Here is a 20,576-nt window from a genome sequence, read left to right as displayed (position 1 = left end):
TGCAGTTGCCCGGAGGCCGGCACCTTGCTGTTGGTCCTCACCTGCTCTCCTAGCGGGTCCCCTGCTCCGTCCGCAGGGCCCACAGCGAGCTGCCCCTGCAGCCGTGCGGCCCAGGCTCCCTTCTCGGCTGGCTCCCAGCTAGGGCAAGAGAGAGGCCCTGGGTGGGGTCTCTGGCTGTGGCTGCACGCCCGCCGGCGCCCGGTCCTAGCTCCCACAGGTCATGCCTGCACACCCTGCCCCGTGCTGCCCTCCCCGCTCCGCCTCTCCGACGCAGGAAGGCATGGGCTTTTTACCAGTCTCTGGTTTACCTTCCTGACCCTCGCTTGGCTTCTCAGCAACTCCCTCACCTTTACAACCATACAGCCATGAAGTTCTGGCTGTTTTAAATACACCGGGACCCTGACTGACATGTAACGTGAACAGATTCCTGAAAATGGTCAGCACAGACGTTCTGCATAGAAACCAGCCTTGAGGTCCAGACCCAAGGGCTGGGGGACGCCAGTCACTGACTTGGAGCCCTCCACGCGTGGGCGCATCAGGCTACTGGCGCTCACAGGCTGGCGGGTCGCCTGGGGCTGGCCGGCTCCGCGGGCGAGCCCGGGCAGAGAGCTCCTCGGCACTGGGGAGCCCTTGGCATGTGAATCAGAGACTTGAGGCTCTAAATTAAAGTCCATTCCTCTGCACACAGTACAAAACCTCTGGCATTTTACGGGAAAACAAACTTTTATTTGAAAAATAAACTTGAGTTGCCAGGAGAGAAAGGAGGAGCTGTCTGTGATCCAAGACAGACATGGAGTGAAAGGACCAGAAGTTTTCCAAGTTAAACAAACTTCTCTGGAACGCTCGTGCGAGTTTCAAGCGGCTGTCATGGCATCCTTCGACACAGAGCCATAGACAAGGAGCCGGTTTAAAGCACTGAGATGTAACTCACCCGCTCCAGGATGACAGTCACCCGTGGCGGGATTTCGGTGCTTCAATTTAAGTACGAACAGAAAATTAAATTTATTTTGGGTGTTCGGAGTACCCGTGACCTCGGTCACAGCAGCGAGCCGGTCTTAGAAAGTTCGAACGCCTAGCATTGCACATCTCTGGCAAAACCCCAGTGCTTCCTTCCACCCCACTGCTTCTCTGTGCCCTAGAGGTTTCCAGCCAGACTCCCTTCGCAGGCATTCCACACCCATCCTGTGGGTTATGACCATCTACGGTGGTATCTTCCAAAGTGCACCCCCCCAGCCCCGCCCACCGTGAAACCAGCTGTGTGGGGCAGAGAAAGCATGCTTTTAGAACAAATCAGCATTGCACTGAAAACAGAACACATGGGCCAGGGTCAGTACTGTTTCCTGAGAAATGGTTTTCAGTCCTACGTAGGTATGTGCTGGATTACCACATAAAAAGTATCTCCTGCTGGGGGTCTCAGTGAAAGACATCCCACACCACGCTCTAATGAAGCTGCTGGCCTCATTGTCGTGCCCTGAGCTGTAAGTTCCTCCCCCAGGCTGGTGCAAACTCCCTGGGTGCCAGGGTCTGTCCTCCACCTTTTCCTCTTAGCCCGTCCTGCAGATATCATGGTCGTGACCTTGAATAGCCGTCAGTGTAATCAGAGTAGGTGGCTGTCCCGGTCAGCGATTTTTAATGCTTTTTTCTAGTAGGACAAAGATAATGTTCCAGTGCCTGGTGGGGCTGACTTCTGTCGGTAGTGGTCCCTTGGTGTGAACGGCTGTCCATGTAGGACAAGATACCATTTCTTGGCTCAGTGGGGGGAGGAGGGGGCTGGCAAAATGCCACCCTATCTGAGCCACCGAGAGCCATCCCTGCACAATTGTAGGGTCCTGGGAAGACAACTGCTTCCAAAAATGTCTGGTTTTGGTGCTAGAAATTCCCCCAGTTATACGCTAAATGTGTCAACAACCCCTGAAATATGTGATCTTTAACTTCTATAATACACATCGTAGTTGGAACACCTTGGTCAGACCCTTCCCAAAGTTAGTTTTGGTCTGAGCGTGGGGGGAAAGGATAAGGCACTGCAGCTCTCAGAGCCGGGAGCCCACAAGAGGAAGAAGACAGAAAAGGGAGCTCCAGGGTCCCCAAAATGGCTTTGTCACTTTACGGTGTGATGAGGGCCAGCCCTGTCCCTGCAGGTTACAATAGCCTTCATCCTGCCTCAGCCCAGATCCCCGCGCTCTCCTCGCGGAGGGCAACAGTCAGAGGCCTCGGGGGCTGTGTTGCTTAAGGTTCTAAGTGGCACTGGGCCGGGGGTGGGGGTGGGGAGCACTGGAAGAGCATGGGGAAGTAAGAGGCAAGCACATGAAAAATTAAACACACGCTTTCCCCACAGACAGGAGGTAACAGAAGCGTATCACAAGGGAACACAGACTGTGCAGATACTGAGAATAACACTTGTGTTTCAGAGCTCTGGCAGACTGCTCAAGGCAAGCATAATCAGGTAAGGCTTTCTGGAGGTGGCAGGGCCCCAGGAGGTCTCAAAGGAGGCGGGAGGGCATGAGAACTGATCTCTAGGTCTCTTCCAGCAATCGGATCACTCCGTGAAGACCCGGAATCCGGGCCTGGCCTGCAAGGCCCCACCCACCTCTCTGACCTCCCCGCCCTCCCCCTCCCCACTCAGTTCTAGCCCTTCCAACCAGCGGTTGTCCCTGCTCAGGGCATTTGCACTGTTCCTCCCTCTGCTAGGCTCGGCGGCCCACACATCTGCCTGGTTGCTCCGCTCCCTGGCTCCATCCCACTCCGGCTCAGAGCCTCCATAATCGCACGGTCCGGTATAGAGCAGCACCCTCCAACCCTTACCGCTTTACCCCTGTTATTCTCCTACCATGCAACATTTCTGTACACACACTACATATGGCTCATCCTCTCTCCTCCCTAGAAGGTAATCCCCATGAGGGCAGGAACTTACTTGTTCCTGTCTGTGTCCCCAGTGTCTGGCAGGTTCTCATTAAATACTGATTGAACAGATGTAGGCAAGGTGAGAAGACCCCCCCCCCCCCCCCTTCTTTAAAAGCCCTGGCAGGGCTGGTCAGGTGTGAGGTGCACCTGTCTGCTCAGTAACATCAGCTTTCTTCTGTTTGGGGAGTGCATCTGAAGGTGAACATTCCAAGGTAGAAAAACCAGGCAGGGACAGCCATCTGCCCCAGTCCTCTAGAGGGACAAGGCCAACCTGCAGGGGCAGAAGGCTCAGCACGTGGGGCTATATCGCCCCCTAGTGGTCACTTGGCCATAAAGCCAGGAAAACGCCCCCACATTTTTCTATGGAGTATCAGGTTCAAGGGTGCATTCAGGATATAGAGGCAAAAGGAGGGCACGTATTAACCCCATCTTGTCTTGAATGTGGGAGAGATTTAGTACGGACAGCCTTCATTCTGCTGTGGTTCCAGGTGGACCAGCTGCCCTGGGACTCTGGCTACAGTGCAGGTGGCCAGCCCTTCAGAGCCTCTCTAGGCATCAATCACTACGTAGGAACTTTTCAAAACGAAACTTTTCTTTTTAAAGTTTTTTTTTTTTTTTTTTTTGACAGAGATAGAGACAGCCAGCGAGAGAGGGAACACAAGCAGGGGGAGTGGGAGACGAAGAAGCAGGCTCATAGCGGAGGAGCCTGATGTGGGGCTCGATCCCAGAACGCTGGGATCACGCCCTGAGCCGAAGGCAGACGCCTAATGACTGCGCCAACCAGGAGCCCCAAAACTTTTCTTTTTAAAGGAAGTAGTGGAAGGAGTGACATGTAGAAAAAGTGAATTTACAGAAGGCAGAACTCAGACCTAACAATCAGACCTTGCCAAAAGTTGGCCTGAGAAGGGTGCTCACTTGCTTATTGACTTCATTGAGGGTAAGTTTGGGAGGAAAAACGCTGGCAACAGATGTATATAGTGAGGCTTTTGCTAATCTGCACTGAGCGTTCCCTCTCGTTCCCTCTGCCTTAAGACCTCCACACAGCTCTTTGCTGGCTCGGTCATGGTCTCCTTATGGGACTGCTCCTTCCCTCACCATCCTACACAAAACAGCACCCACCCCCATTGGCCCTTGCACCCTGCTCTGTTTTTCTTCATAAACAGGGTGAAAACTAAAGGCTGTCTGTGCTCCAATTCTCCTCCCTTCCCCAGCCCTCCATCTGGAATATTCCTGATTAGCTCCTCCAGCTTTGCTTTGGTTGCCCAGTCTGGATGAATCTCACCTCTGTCGCCAAAGAGACGGGTATCAGCCAGGATCCTTTAATGGCATATAATAGAAAAATATAACTTAGAAGAGACTAAACTACAAAGATGGCTATTACCTAGAATACTGAGCTCAGTGATGCACACCGCCCTGAGGATTACACTCCCACCTTCCTGTTCCGCCATCTTGCATGTTGGCCATGGTCACAAGGAAACCACGTCCTCACACCATAGTCCCAGTAAGGAGAGGGAGTTAGTCCTCACATATCTCTTTTTGTTGGGGGAGGTGCCTTTCCTTTGATCCCTCACAGAGTTCTCCTTACATTTTGTTGGCAAGACATAGGTCCCTGGTTCACCTCAAGGCCAGTGACCCCAAAGCCAGGCACTTCCCCAAATGGGAAAGGGATAATTCCAACAGATCTAGACCAATAAGTCCTGCCCTGGACCCTTAATAAAACCAGGCTCTGTTATGAAGAAAGGGGGAGCAGCTGTCAGATGGGTTATCAGAGTCTGCCAACACCTGGTAGGGACGAAACCATGCACTGGAACTTTGGAGAAGGAAGGGCCAAGGGGTAGAAAAGATAGGAGGAAGGGGCTGCACGCAGCAGCCAAGAGCAGTGTGGCCACCTGTCTCTGTCTCCAGAGCTACAGGATCTCAGTAGAGGCAGGAAAACATTTCTAAGACTGTGCCTAATGGATGAAGGGGGCTTAGCTATCTGACGGTATTTACACAGATGTGTGCACACGCTCTAAAATACATACGTATGTGTCAGGACCAAACAGGCCGAGGAGAGACTGTATGGTAGCTCCTCAGGGTCCCACAGAGGAGCCACCACTGAGACGCAGAGTTAATTCAGTGAGGTCAGAGGGGCCGATTGGTTCTGCTTAGGAGCCAAATCCAGGAGTCCTCAGGAAAGGGAGCGGTCGAACTTTGCTTAGCACCTGCTGCGTTCGGGGCAGACCAGCTCACATGCACCAACACCAGCCCTGAGCTTTGTGACCCTGAACAAGGCCCTTGTGTCAGGGATAAGCAGCTGCCTTGCAGGGGTGCCATGAGGCAGATGCGGGCTCTGCGTGCAGACTTGAACTTGAGTCTGTGCGAAGCGCTCACTGCTAAACGCTGTGGCGGCAGCAGGAAAGGCACAGAGCCCACGCCACCTGAGGAATGTGCTTCATGGTGCAAACGGGACGTCCACACACCAGCGGTGCAAATCCCTGAACAGCCCAGAGGGGCCCAGATGGCTGACGCGGCGTGATGGCAGCTCTGGGGGGACAGACAGCCCTGTCGGGGCCATGAGGACAAACAGGTGTCCCCAGCACAAAAACCCAGCAGTCTAACGGAGAACAGAAGCCAACACCAGAGATGGACACAGGCTCGTGTCCCTGCCCCTCACCACCCCGTCCGTGTGTTTCGGGAGTCCCCCCATCAGCTCCTTGCCTCTCGGCCCGTAAATGTGTTCATCTCTCCTTTCTTGAAGTAAACAGGCCAATCTAAAACTTCCATTAAGTCCAATCTGTCCATTCGCTACCAGTCCCCCTTCATTGCCAGCAGGCTCAGCGAGGCCACAGCAAGAAACAAGCCCAGGTTCTCAGTGGTTTGACATAAAAAAGGTATCTTTTGCTTAGGTCGGTCCCACACAGGGAGGCAGCTGGTCCTGAGCTGTCCTCCCCACCGAGGAGCCAGATCTGGGCTGCTGGCCTCCTACATCCTCAGCACCGTGGTCCCAACCCAGCTGCAGGGAGGGGCCAGGAGAAGCAGAGGAACTCCCGCCGTGGATGGGCACCAGGCGCTGCCACCCCTCACTCCCCTTCCCTTCCAACCCACACGCTTTGAAAGAAGACATCTCCGACTCTGTCCTCGGCCGGGTAACACGCTCTCCTTCCCTTCCCAGCTACTGAAACGGCTCTCTTGAAAATCACCCACGATTCTGAAGTCGGGCCATGAGGAACTGGCCTCAGGACCAGCCTTCCTCTTCCCCAGAGTGGGGGCATCTGAGTCGCGTGGCACCTTCCCTCCCTGAAAGTGTTCCTGTGAGGTAAAGATCACGAGCCAAACCTGACACGAACACCTGTTTCCTATCTGTGAAATGGCATCGCTGTCCCGTGGAAGGTCACAGCAACAAAGTACGTCACAGTCAGCAGGTCAGAAGTCTGAACTCAAGGTGTCGGCAGGGCCCCACTCCCTCTGAAAGCTGTGGGGGATCCTTCCGTGCCTCTTGCAGCCCCCGGTGCTGCTGGCAAGCCCTGGCATGCCTCGGCTCTAGATGCACCCTCCGATCTCCGCCTTCGTCACACGGCTTCACCCGTGTGCCTGTCTTGGCGTCCCCATCTTCTTAGAAAACACAAATCATTTTGATTTGGCACCTGCCCTACTCTAGGATGACTTTAACTAGTTACATCTGTTGTGGCTTTTTATTTTTTTTAAAGATTTTATTTATTTCTTTGACAGAGAGAGACGGCTAGCGAGAGAGGGAACACAAGCAGGGGGGAGTGGGAGAGGAAGAAGCAGGCTCCCAGTGGAGCAGGGAGCCCGATGCGGGGCTCGATCCGAGGACCCTGGGATCAGGCCCTGAGCCAAAGGAAGACACTTAACCACTGAGCCACCCAGGCGCCCCCTGTTGTGGCTTTATTTCCATAAAGTCACGTTCAGAGATACGGGGACATCACTCTTTGGGGGGACACAGGTAAACCTACAAAAGTTATTATACGGATTAAATGAACATGTCTATTTTTATGATCTACCTAACAGGGTCTTAAGTAGATTATTTATCTCACCTGATTCTCCAATGAGCCCTCGCCTGCTAACTGGACCTTATTTCCTGTAGGAGCCCGTATCTCTGTCCCGCTAACCTGACGCTGCCCACGGCACTGGCGGCTAGACCCGGTGCCTTCCTCGCGCGGCCGGAGGAGTCACTCGGGGATGGTTTTGAGAGTCTGTTGTGTGCAGGGCCTGCAGGCTATTAATGTCCCTCCAGGAACTACAATCGACGGCAATTTCAGACTCCATTTCAGCTCCATCCTCTGTGACACCACATGACAGTCCACAAAACAGAACACTCAGCCCCATCCCCCTAGTCTTCTAGAAAGACCACAAGATGCCATCGTGGATTCTCACACAAACTCAGTGTGAGGGTGAGGAAGCCGCTGGCCATAGGTCTCAAGTCTTTGTTCTAGCATCACTCCTGGCAAACAACAGCATTTATCACAATCCATCTCCTCTTAATGGGGGCCCGGGGGGCTTGCAGGAAGACACTCGTCAAAAGGAGAAACTTTGGACTAAACCATAATAGGTGGGAAATTGGGAGGGTGGTGTGGAGGTGGGAAGTGAGGCCATAACAAAATTCACTTTCCAGGAAGCTTCTCCTGCTCCCAGGTGTCAGAATGGTCCTTCTGACAAACTAGGTCTCCTCTGGCTGAGGACGGTGAGTTGGTCACAGCGGCGGCAGCCCACTGCCTACTAACACCTGGCAGCAGGGGTCCCGGGAGAAGGGGCCCCGGTCCCCGCCCCATGTCTGCGCTGAGACTGCTGGCCACGGGCTAGTCTCTGAGCCAAAACCATTCAGAGGGGGAAAGAAAAACCTGACACTAACAGGAGAGTTGGTGGGATGTGTTAGGAAAGCAGATGTCTGGCCGGCAGTGCTCCAGGCCAGTTAAAAAGAGGAAAATGCTTCTGTATCAGGGAATAGTCACACCCCAGACCCCTCCCTGCCCCTCCTGGGACTGCCAACAACCCCACCATCCAGCACAAGTGGACACCCCGAAGGTAAGGCCCAGGACAAGGGTGTCTCTAGGGCTAAGGCCAGAGCCCTATTCTGTCCCCAGTGGTCTGGGGCTGGTAAGTATGCTGAATATCATCGTGCCAGGTTAGACAGCCACTGAAGGGTGAGGGACAGGGACAAAAACTATATTAGCACCAATGCCTCCGTGGTTTGTGACTTAATGCATTTAGCAAGTCAGGTGCCAACACCTGGGAGCTTCTTCGGGCTACACAGAGTGTCCTCCAGCCCCTCACCGGCCCTAACTTTGCTCAGAGTCCCCAAGTAGGACTCAAAGGGAAAGAAAGAAGAAGGATCCAAGGTGAAAAAAACCTTTATTAGATGCTTTTATGCTCTGCCCTACACTAGGAATTAAAGCAGAGAAACCCTGATCCCCAAACCTCACACTTGGATGGTGACCTCACGTCAGGAGGACAGTCCCTAGTCTAAGAGGGCAAAGAGAAGCGAGTTAGGAGCCGTGTGGCTGAAGCAAGCAGTCGAGGGTTCACTGTGCAGGAACCATCTGGTGTCCTGCTGCAGACGTAAGTCCGTGCTCCCTACCCCCAACCTTGTGAAAGTAATTTACAGCTAATAAGAAAAGCGGTGTCGCGGTTGTGGGTTAGCATTGCTATTGTCGTATCTTTATCCGAACTTTGGAACCAAAACATAATTTGCCCAAAGAGATCCCTTTACAATGAGAAAACCCATCCTCAAAGCCAAAGATTGCCCATCACTAAAAATATCTGAAAGAACGGGTGATGGTTTTGAAGGCAGCTCTCAAGACGTCCCCAAAGGTGAGGAATTACTGTCCTTGTTGTTGAAGCAAGGAGTTTGTCCAGGCTACGCATACAGGCTTCCCTGCTTCAAGACCACTGGCTTCCTCCCTGGGCCCACCTCGCCCAAGCAGTCTAAGGGGAGGGCAACCAGGCCTCATTCTCCCCGCCGTCACCCATGAGCACCCCGTACGCATCGTGTCAATATGGGTGCGGAGGTGAGCTGCCTAACCGCCTTGGCAAATTTCCAGGGCCTTCGCCAGCAGGAAGTAAACAGGACCTGACTTATCTGGAGGCTGGTGGTTATTCCAAGGCTGAGCCACCAGCCCTCAGATACTCAGTTTCACAATCAGAAAATCATTCTTCGGGATTAAGCCAAAACAAGGTCTTTGTTTCTGATGGAAATGTAAATACTCCCCAGAGAAACATCTCCCTTTGAACAAAATGCACACTTCTTTCCTCTCAGAAGGATTGGAAAGGAGGCTGGGAGATAAAATCTTGAATCCCAAAAAGAGAGGGGAATGCTTCTAGAAATGTCAGAGGAGGGGCACCTGGGTGGCTCGTCCATTAAGCATCTGTTGATCTCAGCTCAGGTCTTGATCTCACGGTCTTGAGTTCAAGCCCCACATTGGGCTCCAAAAAAGAAATGTCAGGGGAGGTGAGAGATCTGGGCTAAGTTATAAAGACTAACATCAAAGTGTTCATTGGGCGAGAGAACACACTTAGTTCTACAGTCCTCTGTCAAGTGGAGCATGAATGTTGCGTCTGCCCTGCCCACAAGGGATTCAAGGCACTTTACAAGGAGATACAGGATACACTTGTGGTGGGATTGGCTTGAGACTCCCGTGGGCACAGGACCTGAACGAGGAAGGTCTCATGTCTGCAGACATGACCAGCTAGAAGCCATCAACCTGGGCGTGTACCGGGGTGCGGGGCCGGGCGCTAGGTGGCCAATCCCAGGCACCCGTGGCCAGCCTGGGGGGGAACTCTGGCTGCAGCCTGGAGAACGGACCTCAGGACTCCCCAGCGATTCCTATGCTGAAGTTCATTCCGGGAGCAAGCGTGCCCCTTGGCCAGTGGAGGGCAGGAATCCTGGAGAAAGACCATGGACACACTGAGCTCAGGAGAAGCTCTCCCACCTGCGGCTAGAGCTGCTAGCAGGTGGAAAAGAACGAGCTCCATGGAAGGACCAAGCAGGATTTGTGCCGGTCCCTGCAGGTTATAGGAGCCTGAGATGCAGAATATAAAAAAGTGTTCATGAGGGCTTGTGGGAAGGTCACTCCGAGAAGCCACAGGCTGGGGCTGGCAGCAGAGAGGGAGTTGGGGAGTTGGCGGCTTCTTCCCTCACCGAGGCAGGGGTGGGATCTGACGTCAACCTTCTCAGGAGGCCTGATGGATGGACAGACATCCACGACAATGTGGAGCAGCTGGAGGGCTGCAAGGAGCCAGGAATTTGGTTTTAGTGGCAAGCTCTCTTTTGTGCGAAGGCGAGAGGGAAACCTCTCTGCTGGCAGAGCTCCCTGCCTTTGGTGGAGAGGAAGCATCTGCTTCTGTTCACGTTTACGTTTCTGAAGCCATTATCCTGATGCGGTCAATTGTCGTTTGTCTGTCCTTTACCATTTCTGAGATAGCCAGGCTTATTCGAGCCACGGAAACCTCTCGGTGAACACGGACAATGCCCTGCAGTCGGAAGTAGCAGGAGCCCAAGCTTGAGAGCCGAGCACGGTGGGCGGACTCAGGGGTGGACAAAGGTACAGGGGTTGCCGATCGCCCCCAGGTGTCAGGCGCTGTTCTAGACGCTGAGAAAAGAGCGTGGGACCAAACAGAGCCCCTCTGCTTGGGGAGCTTACATTGCGGCGGGAAAGGCAGCCCAGGGAATCAGTCAATTCACAGTGTTCACTGTGGAGCAGAAGCCTGTAATGTGCAAACTGTCTGTTTTGTGCAGGCGCCAGAGGAAGGCCCTGCTGAAGAGGAGGCGTTAAGAGGCAGGGTGGGAGCCGGGGGTGCAATGGTCTTCCCCGAACATAGGAACGTCCCTCTAGATGTGTCCTTTCTCTCCTCCGTCCCTGCCCCTCTGTCCTACCCAGGACAGTGACTGGGCTTCAGTCTGGTCTTGCTGCCAAAACTCCCACGTCCAGCCCAGCTCAGATTGACCTTCTGGAGTCTTGCCTTCACTCACCTGACCACCCATCATGGGCACACGCATTTCTCCCTTGGATAGTTCCCTACCTTTTCTCATACAGACTATCTGGCTCCTCTCTACCCAGATCACCACACTGACGCTCTGAGCATCAAGCCTGCAAATTCCAGCAACGGTGAGAAAGCTGTGAATGTTTACCTCGCCTTTATAAACAAATTTTTGCACCCTTTACAAAGGGCTGACACCCCAAGATTAAGATATTTTTCCATGTTGGGGGGCACTTGAATAACATACAAAGTTTTGTTCCATATGGAAATTACTTTGGTGTAAGGAATCTCCAAGGAAACCCTTCACTTTTCCTTTCTCCTCAATGGCTTGCCCTTGTCCTACTATTGGCTTATATATTCCTAAAATCCACTCCATCAAAGCAGAGTCTCCGCATCTGGGTTAAAAGTAGATTTGGGAGTTAGACCACCTGAGTTCAAATCTTGGTTCTACCACTTACCAGCTGTGTGGCCTTTGCTCCATGACTTACCCTCTCTGTGGCTCAGTTTTTATTTTGATAAAAATGGTAAAAATGTAACTTTATAGAGTTTTGTACGAGAATTAAAACGAATGTCATGTATGATGCACTTAGGAGGCACACAGTAAAAACATTTATCATTATTTATGGTTGTTAAATATTATGGCATAATATTTGTAATTACTCACAATGATTAGAAAGCAAAGTTGAGTGACATGACATTAAGCCATTCTTGAGGTCCTGCCTTGCTGACTGTGCAAAATTATTTTATTATTATTATTTTTTAAAACTTTAATCTTACTATTTGAGTTCATGAACACACTGACTGGGTTTTCTTTTCCTCTTCTCCAAAGGCAAGATCCAGTTCTAAAAAACCTTTCGAAGATAAAGCATCACCATTCTGGAAGCTTCTACGGCCACATGACCGCTTCTGACTTCTTGAGCCGCTAGACAAAGTCCAGACATTTCAGACTTTGTGGGCCAGATCCTGCTGTCACAATGTTAAGGCGGCCACAATCCAAAGAACCAAATTGGCGTGACTGTTTTCAATGAAGCTTTATTTATAAAAACAGGGGGCACGTCAGCTTTTGTCCCCGGCCTATAGTTTGCCCACCACTGTATTAGAGGAAGAGGCAGACGAGTAGATGTCTGTTTTGGGTGGGGTAAGACCCTGACCACCAAGAGAAAGAGGTCTGCTGCTACACAGTGGGGCTGGAGGGACTATGATAAAAACCCAGAATTCCCAAGACATGTCTCGAATCCACAAGCCACTGGACCAGTAGACCAGAGGGAGTGGAAAGCAGCAGCCACTCCACACAAGCAGGTCCTCCACGAGATAGATCCTTCTAGAACAATGATTTGGTTCTCTTCTCTGGGCCCGGACACCAGCCAGCCTAGGAAATTGCTGGTCCCGAGACTAGAGGTAGCAGCTGGGTCTACAGCTCCCACCTGTGTTCCCGTTTTTGTTCTCAGAGCGCCCTTTTCCTTTTTTATGTCCCCTTGGAAGATGACTGCGCTGATAATTTCTATCGTCCTTCTTTCTTTGCCCCGATCGTTGATAACGGTGTTTATCAAGCTCGACTATATATCAGCTGGGGAGCTGCTGAACCTTTAGATTCTATGTCCACCATGTGGGCCCTAAGTCACGCAACAGAATGACAGGCTGCAGACAGAACTCGAGGAGAAATGGGCATGGCCCTGAGATGCAGGACTTGGAAAACATCCTTAGTTGTGCTGCTTGGACACAACGCAGGGTGGCCGCCTGCTGAGAAAGCGATGTGCACACTGACAAGTGTACGCAGGGTGACCGGACGGAGTTCCACGAGGTGTCTTTGTAAAAAGGGAGGCTGTGTGCGCACATGCATGCCAGGCACTGGGAGAGAAGAGTGTGAGAGCTGCCTGTTGGCTCTTCTCTGGGAACTTCCTGCCATGTCCGGGGTAGGGGGATAGGGGACCATCGGTCATTCTGCTCTTGCTGGACAACTGATGGGTTCAGAGACCCTAAATGGGCTAATCAGATATCCTATAATGACTTTAGCATGGCAAGAGGAGAGACACAGAGACTAGGAATTCTCTGGATCTCATGGAAAGATCCATGTACTCTTGCTGCCAAGGCCCACAGAGCCAGCCTGGTTCCCTCCCTCCCTGAGTCCTGAGCAGTCAGCTCTTCTTTGAATTCTATAAATACCCCCCAAATCCTTCCAATGAGCTGTCTTCCTCGTTTAAAAAAAAAGTGGTATGAAAGTAAAGGATGGGAACCAAAATTGGATTCAGAAATGAGGCTAGAGAAGTACCCTTTACGCCCCTCGTACAAAGGCAGCTCTGAGACGTCCAGCGGGCAACAGAGCTGTTACATGACCAGAGCCCATTACAGACAAAACAACCCAATTGCTCACAAGTTCAGCTATTCTGGGTACCAAGACTGGACAGGAAATGTCTCCCAGAGGCCTTGTGGAACGAACAATGTCTTTGGGATGCTCTTCCAATGGACCCAGCAAGTCCCATGGGCTTTTTCTCATAAAGACCCCCATGCAGACTGAGTGACATTACTCTCAGGCTCCACCGTGTGAATCAGTAGGGGCAGCGGGGAGACATACATAGTCTGGGGACCTTGATCCAGGAATTGATTCAAGTAGGAGGAAAAGCAATAGACAGCATATCATCCAAGCAAGCCTCCTGTGGGCACATTTCCAGACCGAGTGGCAAGGAGCCCCGGTGATCATCCTCCCAGGGAAGTGGGGAACCCTCCCCTGGAAGCAGAGCTTCATTAATGACAGGGCTGACAGGGTGGGCTTCCATTTGGAGAAAGCCAAAGTCCTGGGCTTGGTGGTTCAAGGACAGTAGCATGGGCCATATCATTTTGGGACCAGGCCTACTCTGGTCTGAACATCCCCTCCCAGGGAACTTCTGTGCAGAAACCAAGCGCCCACCCCCACCCAATCAATGCTTGTCTTCATAAGCAGCCACAGCCAACCAGAGCCTTCCCGAGCTCCATCTACAGCTGCCTGGCCAGATGGTAGAGAGCAGCATTGACAAGCTATGCCTACGCCATAACATCTTAGAAGATAGACCTTTGAAACAGTATTTTCTGGCCAAGAACATTGAAGAGCCTTTTAAAATGCCAAACAGAAAAAGGCAGCATGGAGTCCTGCTTCCCAGGGAGCTGAAATGCCAGCCCATCTTCACCACCCAACCTCCCACCCTCCCACACCTCGTATCTTGGCTGCTCCTTTCTACCTTCAGAAATGACCCTGGTCTTCACAAACTGGCCTCTCTACACCCACAAATCCTCTCCATCCCCAGCCCATGACATGAACTGTACATCTGGGTTTTTCCTATATAACCCATGTTGGGCTGGATAGTGTCCCCCGAATTCATGCCTTTCCAGGAGCCTCAGAATGTGACCTTTTTGAGAAGAGGGTCATGACAGATGTAATTCATGCAGATGAGAGGAGAGCACACCAGAGTAGGGTGGTCTGTTAATCCAAGATTTAGCTCTTACAAGAAGAGGAGCAGAGATCCACAGACACAGACTCATGAAGGAAAGACGCCACGTGATGACGGAGGGAGAGGCAGGGACTGGAGTGATGCTTCTCTAAGCCAACGGGCACCAGGGTTGCTGGCGCCACCAGAAGCCGAGAGAAAAAACACGGAACAGACTCTTCCCAAGACCCTTCAGAGGGAGCACCACCCTACTGACATCTTGAATCTGGACTTCTGGCCTCCAGAAATGTGAGGGTATTTCTGTTGTTCAAACCACCCAGTTGTTATGGCAGCCCCTGGAGGCTCATACAACCTAGTTCCGTCATAACCAACACAGGCATGATGCCACCATTGAAGAAACAAGACATCCTGATGTAGATCTGATGTCCCCTCCTCTTAGAGGATATTTGAGAATTTCAGGATCTCTGCCAAGGAAGCTGGGGATGTTCTCTAGAGCATTAGGACGTCAGTGCGAGGACACGCCCCTCCCTACTGGGCTTTGTATACATAATTCCCAACTGCGTGTCACCCAGCAATGTGTGCTGGAGGGCCACTCTGTCACATGACACTGCATTTACGCTTAGGTGCAGTCATTGAGGGGGATGATGCTAGGGGTACTAGCAACAATACCCCACACCACACAAAAAAGAAAAGGGTCCCCCACCCTTTCCTTCTAAGTCACAGACACTGAATTTGCACTCTGTGCCTTGGCCGCGCCGATCGAGTGCTGCTTTATTCTGCAGGTCCTACGTGTACACGCGATCTGGAAAGGAAGACGATCTCACACCTCCGATGCCCAAGGGCAAGTTTTTTTTCCAAATCACTGCCATCCCACACAGGAGGTTTCTACGTCATCAGAAAGACTCAGAAGGCAGGGGGAGATGCGCAAAGACACAGGGAAGGAGAGAATCACCTCCATCTACTTTATGGTTTGTTCTCTCTTATACACACATTTCCTACGCTTGTTTCTCTAATAAATCAACCCCAGCTGCCTAGCACCTAAAACAGAAAGTCAGGATCTGTCAGAAACCAGTCCATTCAAACTCTGCAAAACCAAGCCACAGGTAGTGAGGGCTGTGTCTGGCAGAGCAAACCAAGGTCTGGGTCCTCTGGCCCTGGGTATGCGCCAAAGCTTAGCTTGCTGCTGCTACTGATTTCAGGGAGGGCTATGGGCCCAGGTTTCATGCGGCTGTCCTTGCAAGCCACGCTGTGAGGACGGGGATGTTTGCAGTTACCCCCATACCGACGGCAGGAAGAAAGTGACAGGTGGAAACCAACAATGTTCTGGAGAGAGAGCTGTCCTTGGGGGACAGACAAGACACCTGCACTCAGCACCAAGTCACCGACAGCCACCCAGCCAGCCTGGGTGCCCTGCAAATGGCACTGTGGCCCCCACGGTCCCTAGAAGGTCTCCAGCAGCCCAGCACCCACCTGAAACAATAGCATCAATGTCTTACTTTTTCTGGAGCGGGAGAAGAACCTGATGCCCCCGGGTGAGGTAGACGGGTTGGAGTTGGGGGAAGATTCTTTGGATGAGGAGCGGAAGATCCCACTGAAGCTCATGCGGCGTGGGGAGCGGGGTGGGGACTCCTGGTAGGAGAACGGGAACACGGTTTTGGGAGAGCCAGGGCTGGTCTTGGGCCTCACGGGAGCAGACACGGGGCTGGAGGGCCGGTGCTGGGGGCCTCTGGAGAAGAACCCTTTGGAGGGGCTGCCCGAGCTGCAGGGGCTGTCCACCTGGGGAGAGACAGACAAATGGATGGGTCATTCTGAGCACAGGCACTCAGACCTCAGCCCTGAACTGATGTCCCTCCCAACGTCCTCTATCACCAGGCTGCTCCTGGTGGCACCCTGCCCCAGAAACAGCCCTGAGCTCTTGTACAAACGTAGGTGGCCACCCCGTGGTCTGGAGGAAAGCACCTCACCCGAGGATGCACCAGCCACAGGCTCGTCAGCACCACCCAGAGGCCCACTGACCTCCGTCCCAGCTCTCTAGAAGAGGTTCCTGGAGTGGAGGGGAGGACGGGAAAGAAAGCAAGATGGCTCAAGACGATGCCTCCTATCTGTGGTCTGTCCTCTGGCCTTTACTTCTTAAAACCTGACATTTGTCTTTCTCGAGGTCTGACTATACCGGTGTGATGTTCTCTTGGCCCTCACTGAAGGAGGAAACAGGCATCCCTGCCATCTGAAAGGCAGTGGGCCTGGGGCCCCAGCCTGAGGTGGCCTGGCGCTAGGAAGCAGGAGTTTTCCCTCCAAGCTGCTGTGGCATTGGGACGACATGGGGTGCGGACAGAGCTCAGGAAGAAAGTGACCAAGGCTGAAAGCCCGAGAGGCGCACTTCATTGATGACTTGACCTTGATGGTTTGAGGCAAGTCTGGACTCCGCCCCTATCTTTAAGCCAAAGCACAAAGCTCACAGACTGAGGAACATCGGATGTGTCTTGCTGGGGGGCTCAGGGGCTGGCACTTGCAGTCTGAGGGCATGGGTTTGACCCCAGCTCACCCCTCACTGGGCCATCCCGAGTCACTTAGTCTCGCTGTGCCTCAGTTTCCTTATCTGTAAGACTTGGGTCGTGCCCACCCCTGACGCACAGGAACCTTGCTCTGCACGCTCAGCTGCTGCTGTGTCTTTGGCAAACTTGCAACACAGGAGCCAGAAGGACCTGGGGGCCTACCTGGTCCCACAGAAGGAAAGAACAGCGGCTTGTCCGCGGGGCTCATGGGGCACGAAGGACGCCAGGCAGGGTAGTAGTCAGCAGGCCGAGACGCTGGGATGCCACATGGCAGGTGGCCACAGGGACACGAAGGTAGGCGAGCCCACGCGCCCAGAGGCAGCATTCGTGGGGCTCTGGGCTCTGGCCTCTGTCCACATGGGGTGCTTGCGTGGGGCCCGGGGCCCCTGTGAGCTCTCCCACCACCAGAGGGCACCCTGAACTGGGCTTGCAGCTCCTTCCAGGAGGCTGTGCCCTTGTGGGGACCCCTTCGGTGACCCTCAATCACAAGTCACTTCTCCCTGCAACTCCCCACCCTATGCTAAAGGGCCCATGCGGCCATATCGGGGGTGCACAGGCTGGCTCCATGCCAGTCCCTTCAGTGAGTGAGTTTCCAAGCCAGAGGCCGTGCACCACGACAGCCACATCATGCAAGCACGTCTCCTTCTAGAGAGGCTAACTCTTTCTTTATCCATTTAATATGTAAAGCATTTACTCCTCCGATTCCTGCCTTCAGAGCTCCGGGTCTTGCCACTATCCCCCTACCTATGGGGCTCAGGCTTTCTGGAGTCTTTCTGAACCCCAAGGAGAAGCTGTCCAGGCAGCAGATGTGCCTGTGGACGTGGGGGTGGGGGTGGGGGTGGGGGTGGGGGTGGGGGGACAGCACACAAGGGACGGAAAATGACCCTGCAGCAGGGTGGTACGAGCAAGGGGTCTGGACACAGAGACCAGGTTGCAATCCTGGCTCAGTTTCCGGCAGTGTGGACAAGTGACTTAAGCTTCGGGGTCCTCATCCATCCGGTGGGGACACCAGGCTGACTCACAGGGTCCGTAGTTGACAGCATCTAGGACAGGGACGCATCTGGCAGTCTCCAGCACACGGGAAGGCCTCCGTGCAGTTTGAGCCACGCCCCTCGTCATGAACTTGGAATGTCAGGGAGGCAGGGCCGGCTTATGGAAGGACGCCACATGTGGTGTAAGAACCTCACTCTGCTGCGAGGCTTCTTAGCAAGGGAATGGCACAGTCCGATTTGCTCGGGGCAGACCATCTGGTAGCCTCTCACATCACTTGCTGAGCACCACTAGCCCGAAGCCAGGAGAAGGTGCCAGCTGGAGGCAGGGTGAAGGTCACAAAGCTGGTAAGTGGTGGCATGGGACCTCAGGGCCCAGGGCCTTAACCCTTACACCCTATCCCTCCCTAGAGCAGCAGAAATAGCTAGGAGGGAGAAGAGCCTGGCAGACGCGAAATGGAGTCAAGGTCAATTCTGAGGGCAGAGGCGGAGAGTCATGTTTAGGAACTCCTTCAAGGCTAACCCCACAGGTGAACCCTGTGTTTGCCCTGCTCTGCACAGCGCTGGGAGCTCCGCAGGGAGAAGGCAGAACTGCCGGGCAAGTGCTGGTGTTTGAGTATGGGGGGGACAAGACGCAGCTGAGGGAGGATGGCAGGCAAGGCGTGGCTGCCGCGAGCACGAAGCTGATGAAGAAAGGGCGACCCGGACACAATCAGAGAAGACCCTGACAGCTGATGGGCTCTGGACAGGCTGATGGGTGGAGGGCAACCAGAGTCTGAGAAGGAAGAGACAGAATAGGAAGCACAGACGGAGAGCCATTTTCTCGGGCCACCGCGGATGGGTGGAGCCAAATGTCACCAGGAAGCCAGCCACAGAGGGCCCTGAGTGCTGGCCTGAACCTCATTTGATAAACCAGACAGAGCCTTAGGGTTCTCCTGCCTGGGATTCCATTCTGTACTGAGAATTCCAGGCCAACTGAGTCAGGCACTGAGGAGGGAACCCACAGAAAGTAGACCTTTCCCAAAAAAGTCCAAATGATGGTGGACACGGCCTGGCTCAGCCTTCTCCCATGGGGGACCACGAGAGCCTAGTCATGCTCCCCAGCACTGGGCAAACGAGATGGCCAAGCATGCCCACCGTCTGCTCCCCGCCCGCTGGGAGGGGGTGATGCAGAGTGGGTGCCAACCGAAGCTGCTGGGGACAGGGCCTCGGCTCACACCTGCTGGCAAGCTGCAATCAGACAGAACCTTCATAAATGTCATCGGATGGTTCCCTGCGTTTGGATGAACAAAAGGACTCAGAGACCCCCAAGTGTGTGCAGGCCGTGCAGAAGCTAATGGGGTGTGGGCAGTTGGGCCATCTGCCAGGAGGGCAGTTGGAGCAAAGGCCAGGCCGCCTGGTGCTCAGAAGCCCCCCTCCCCCCAGCCCAGACACCAGGCCACGCTGGCTGACCCCGAGTGACTGCCATCATGTGGAATGATCTGGAGATCCTGGCATTGACCTTCCCCCAGAGACTGGCCTGGGAACCACAAGCCACAGCTGTGCTGACTCAAGGGGACCAGAGGCTCCTCACAGACACATAGTATGTGACAAAGAGCTGCCGTCTCGGGGGGCAGGGGCAGCACAGACAGGAGTAAACTGAGGGGGCCTGGCAGATTGCATGAACTGATATTATGGAATGCCAGGTTGGCATCCCAGAGTAGTCAGGAACACCTATGAAGGGGAGCCCAGGATAGCCATCCATCTCACTACACATGGGCTCCTGAGATGCAGAGGGAGCCGCTAAGTGTCCGACTGTTCCCACACTTCTGTGCCCGAGGAGCCTAGTGGCACCTGCCACTGTCTTTGGCCACACACATTACGTCCACAGAAAGGGCCGTCAGGAGAATCTAACCCACATTCCCATTCACAGGGGTGTTTACATTTGCATCTGGATTGCACAGATGAAGGGATGGAATTTGGCAGGGGAAGAGGGCGGCCCTTCCAAGGCAGTTTGGAAAATCCTCTTGGTAGTGGCCAAACCCGGCCTCTCAAAAAGGCTGGCCTTATGTTTATATAATTTGAGGTCACTGGAATCTAATGGAAAGGAGAATTACCAAGGTGCAAGGGTCAGGAGAGGGGAAAGGCTGCCCTCTGGGGACGGGGCAGGGGTGGGCGTAGGGAGGCCAAGGGAAGGCCACCGGCAACAAGGTCAATGGGAATTCCAAGCATCCCCGTCCTGTCCACTTGCATCCGGCCCGGCTTTCATCCGAGGCCTGTCTCCAGGTTCTGTCAAGGGCCACAGATGTCAGGGTGAAGTGCCTTCCCAGCTAACCAGGCATGTAGGTCCCTCTGTCTCCTGCACTGTTGGTCAGACCCTCTGGAAGTTCTCAGAAGTTCACACCCTCCTCTCCCGAGAGGCCACAGGCAGGCGAGGCCCGTGTCCTACACATCACCATCACCAATGTCCTGCAGCGGTCTGAGGATACAGAAACCCTCCAAGGTCCCTCTCTGCTCTGGAGTCACACATTTGTGACAGTGATTTTGCTCTGGAACCCTCTGGGAGACCCAAAGTGGGGGCCAGTGGGGCTGAATGAGGCCCCAGTCCTCACCGTGGGTCTTTACTGCGTTCACAGTTCTGCCTAAGGTTTTCACTTGAAGGGAGGGCTTCTCAGAGTCAAACCCTTGGAAGTGGCCAGCCTGCGAAGAGGAAGAGCCCACTGTGCAGCCTCAGACCTTGCCCCGCTGGGCTGCGAGCT

The 20,576-nt window shown here is 53.7% G+C and overlaps 1 protein-coding gene across 7 annotated transcripts in view; it reads right to left on the bottom strand.

Annotated features, from left to right (window-relative positions):
- The window catches only part of PRKAG2 (protein kinase AMP-activated non-catalytic subunit gamma 2), a 255,589-nt gene that overhangs the window by 159,220 nt on the left and 75,793 nt on the right, over positions 1–20,576 (bottom strand). For 6 of the 7 annotated variants that reach the window (XR_005838439.1, XR_005838440.1, XR_005838441.1 and 3 more), the window contains exon 3: positions 15,794–16,073. Coding sequence is in view for 2 of the 7 variants with exons in the window: in XM_040643780.1 (XP_040499714.1) it covers positions 15,794–16,073 (280 nt within the window). In the remaining 5 variants the exon portion in view is untranslated. The other variant, XR_005838443.1, reaches the window with a different exon arrangement.

This window comes from Ursus maritimus, unplaced genomic scaffold, assembly GCF_017311325.1.
Source record: "Ursus maritimus isolate PB19 unplaced genomic scaffold, ASM1731132v1 scaffold_3, whole genome shotgun sequence".
Taxonomy (NCBI): domain Eukaryota; kingdom Metazoa; phylum Chordata; class Mammalia; order Carnivora; family Ursidae; genus Ursus; species Ursus maritimus.
This window is presented reverse-complemented; position numbering and strand designations above follow the sequence as displayed.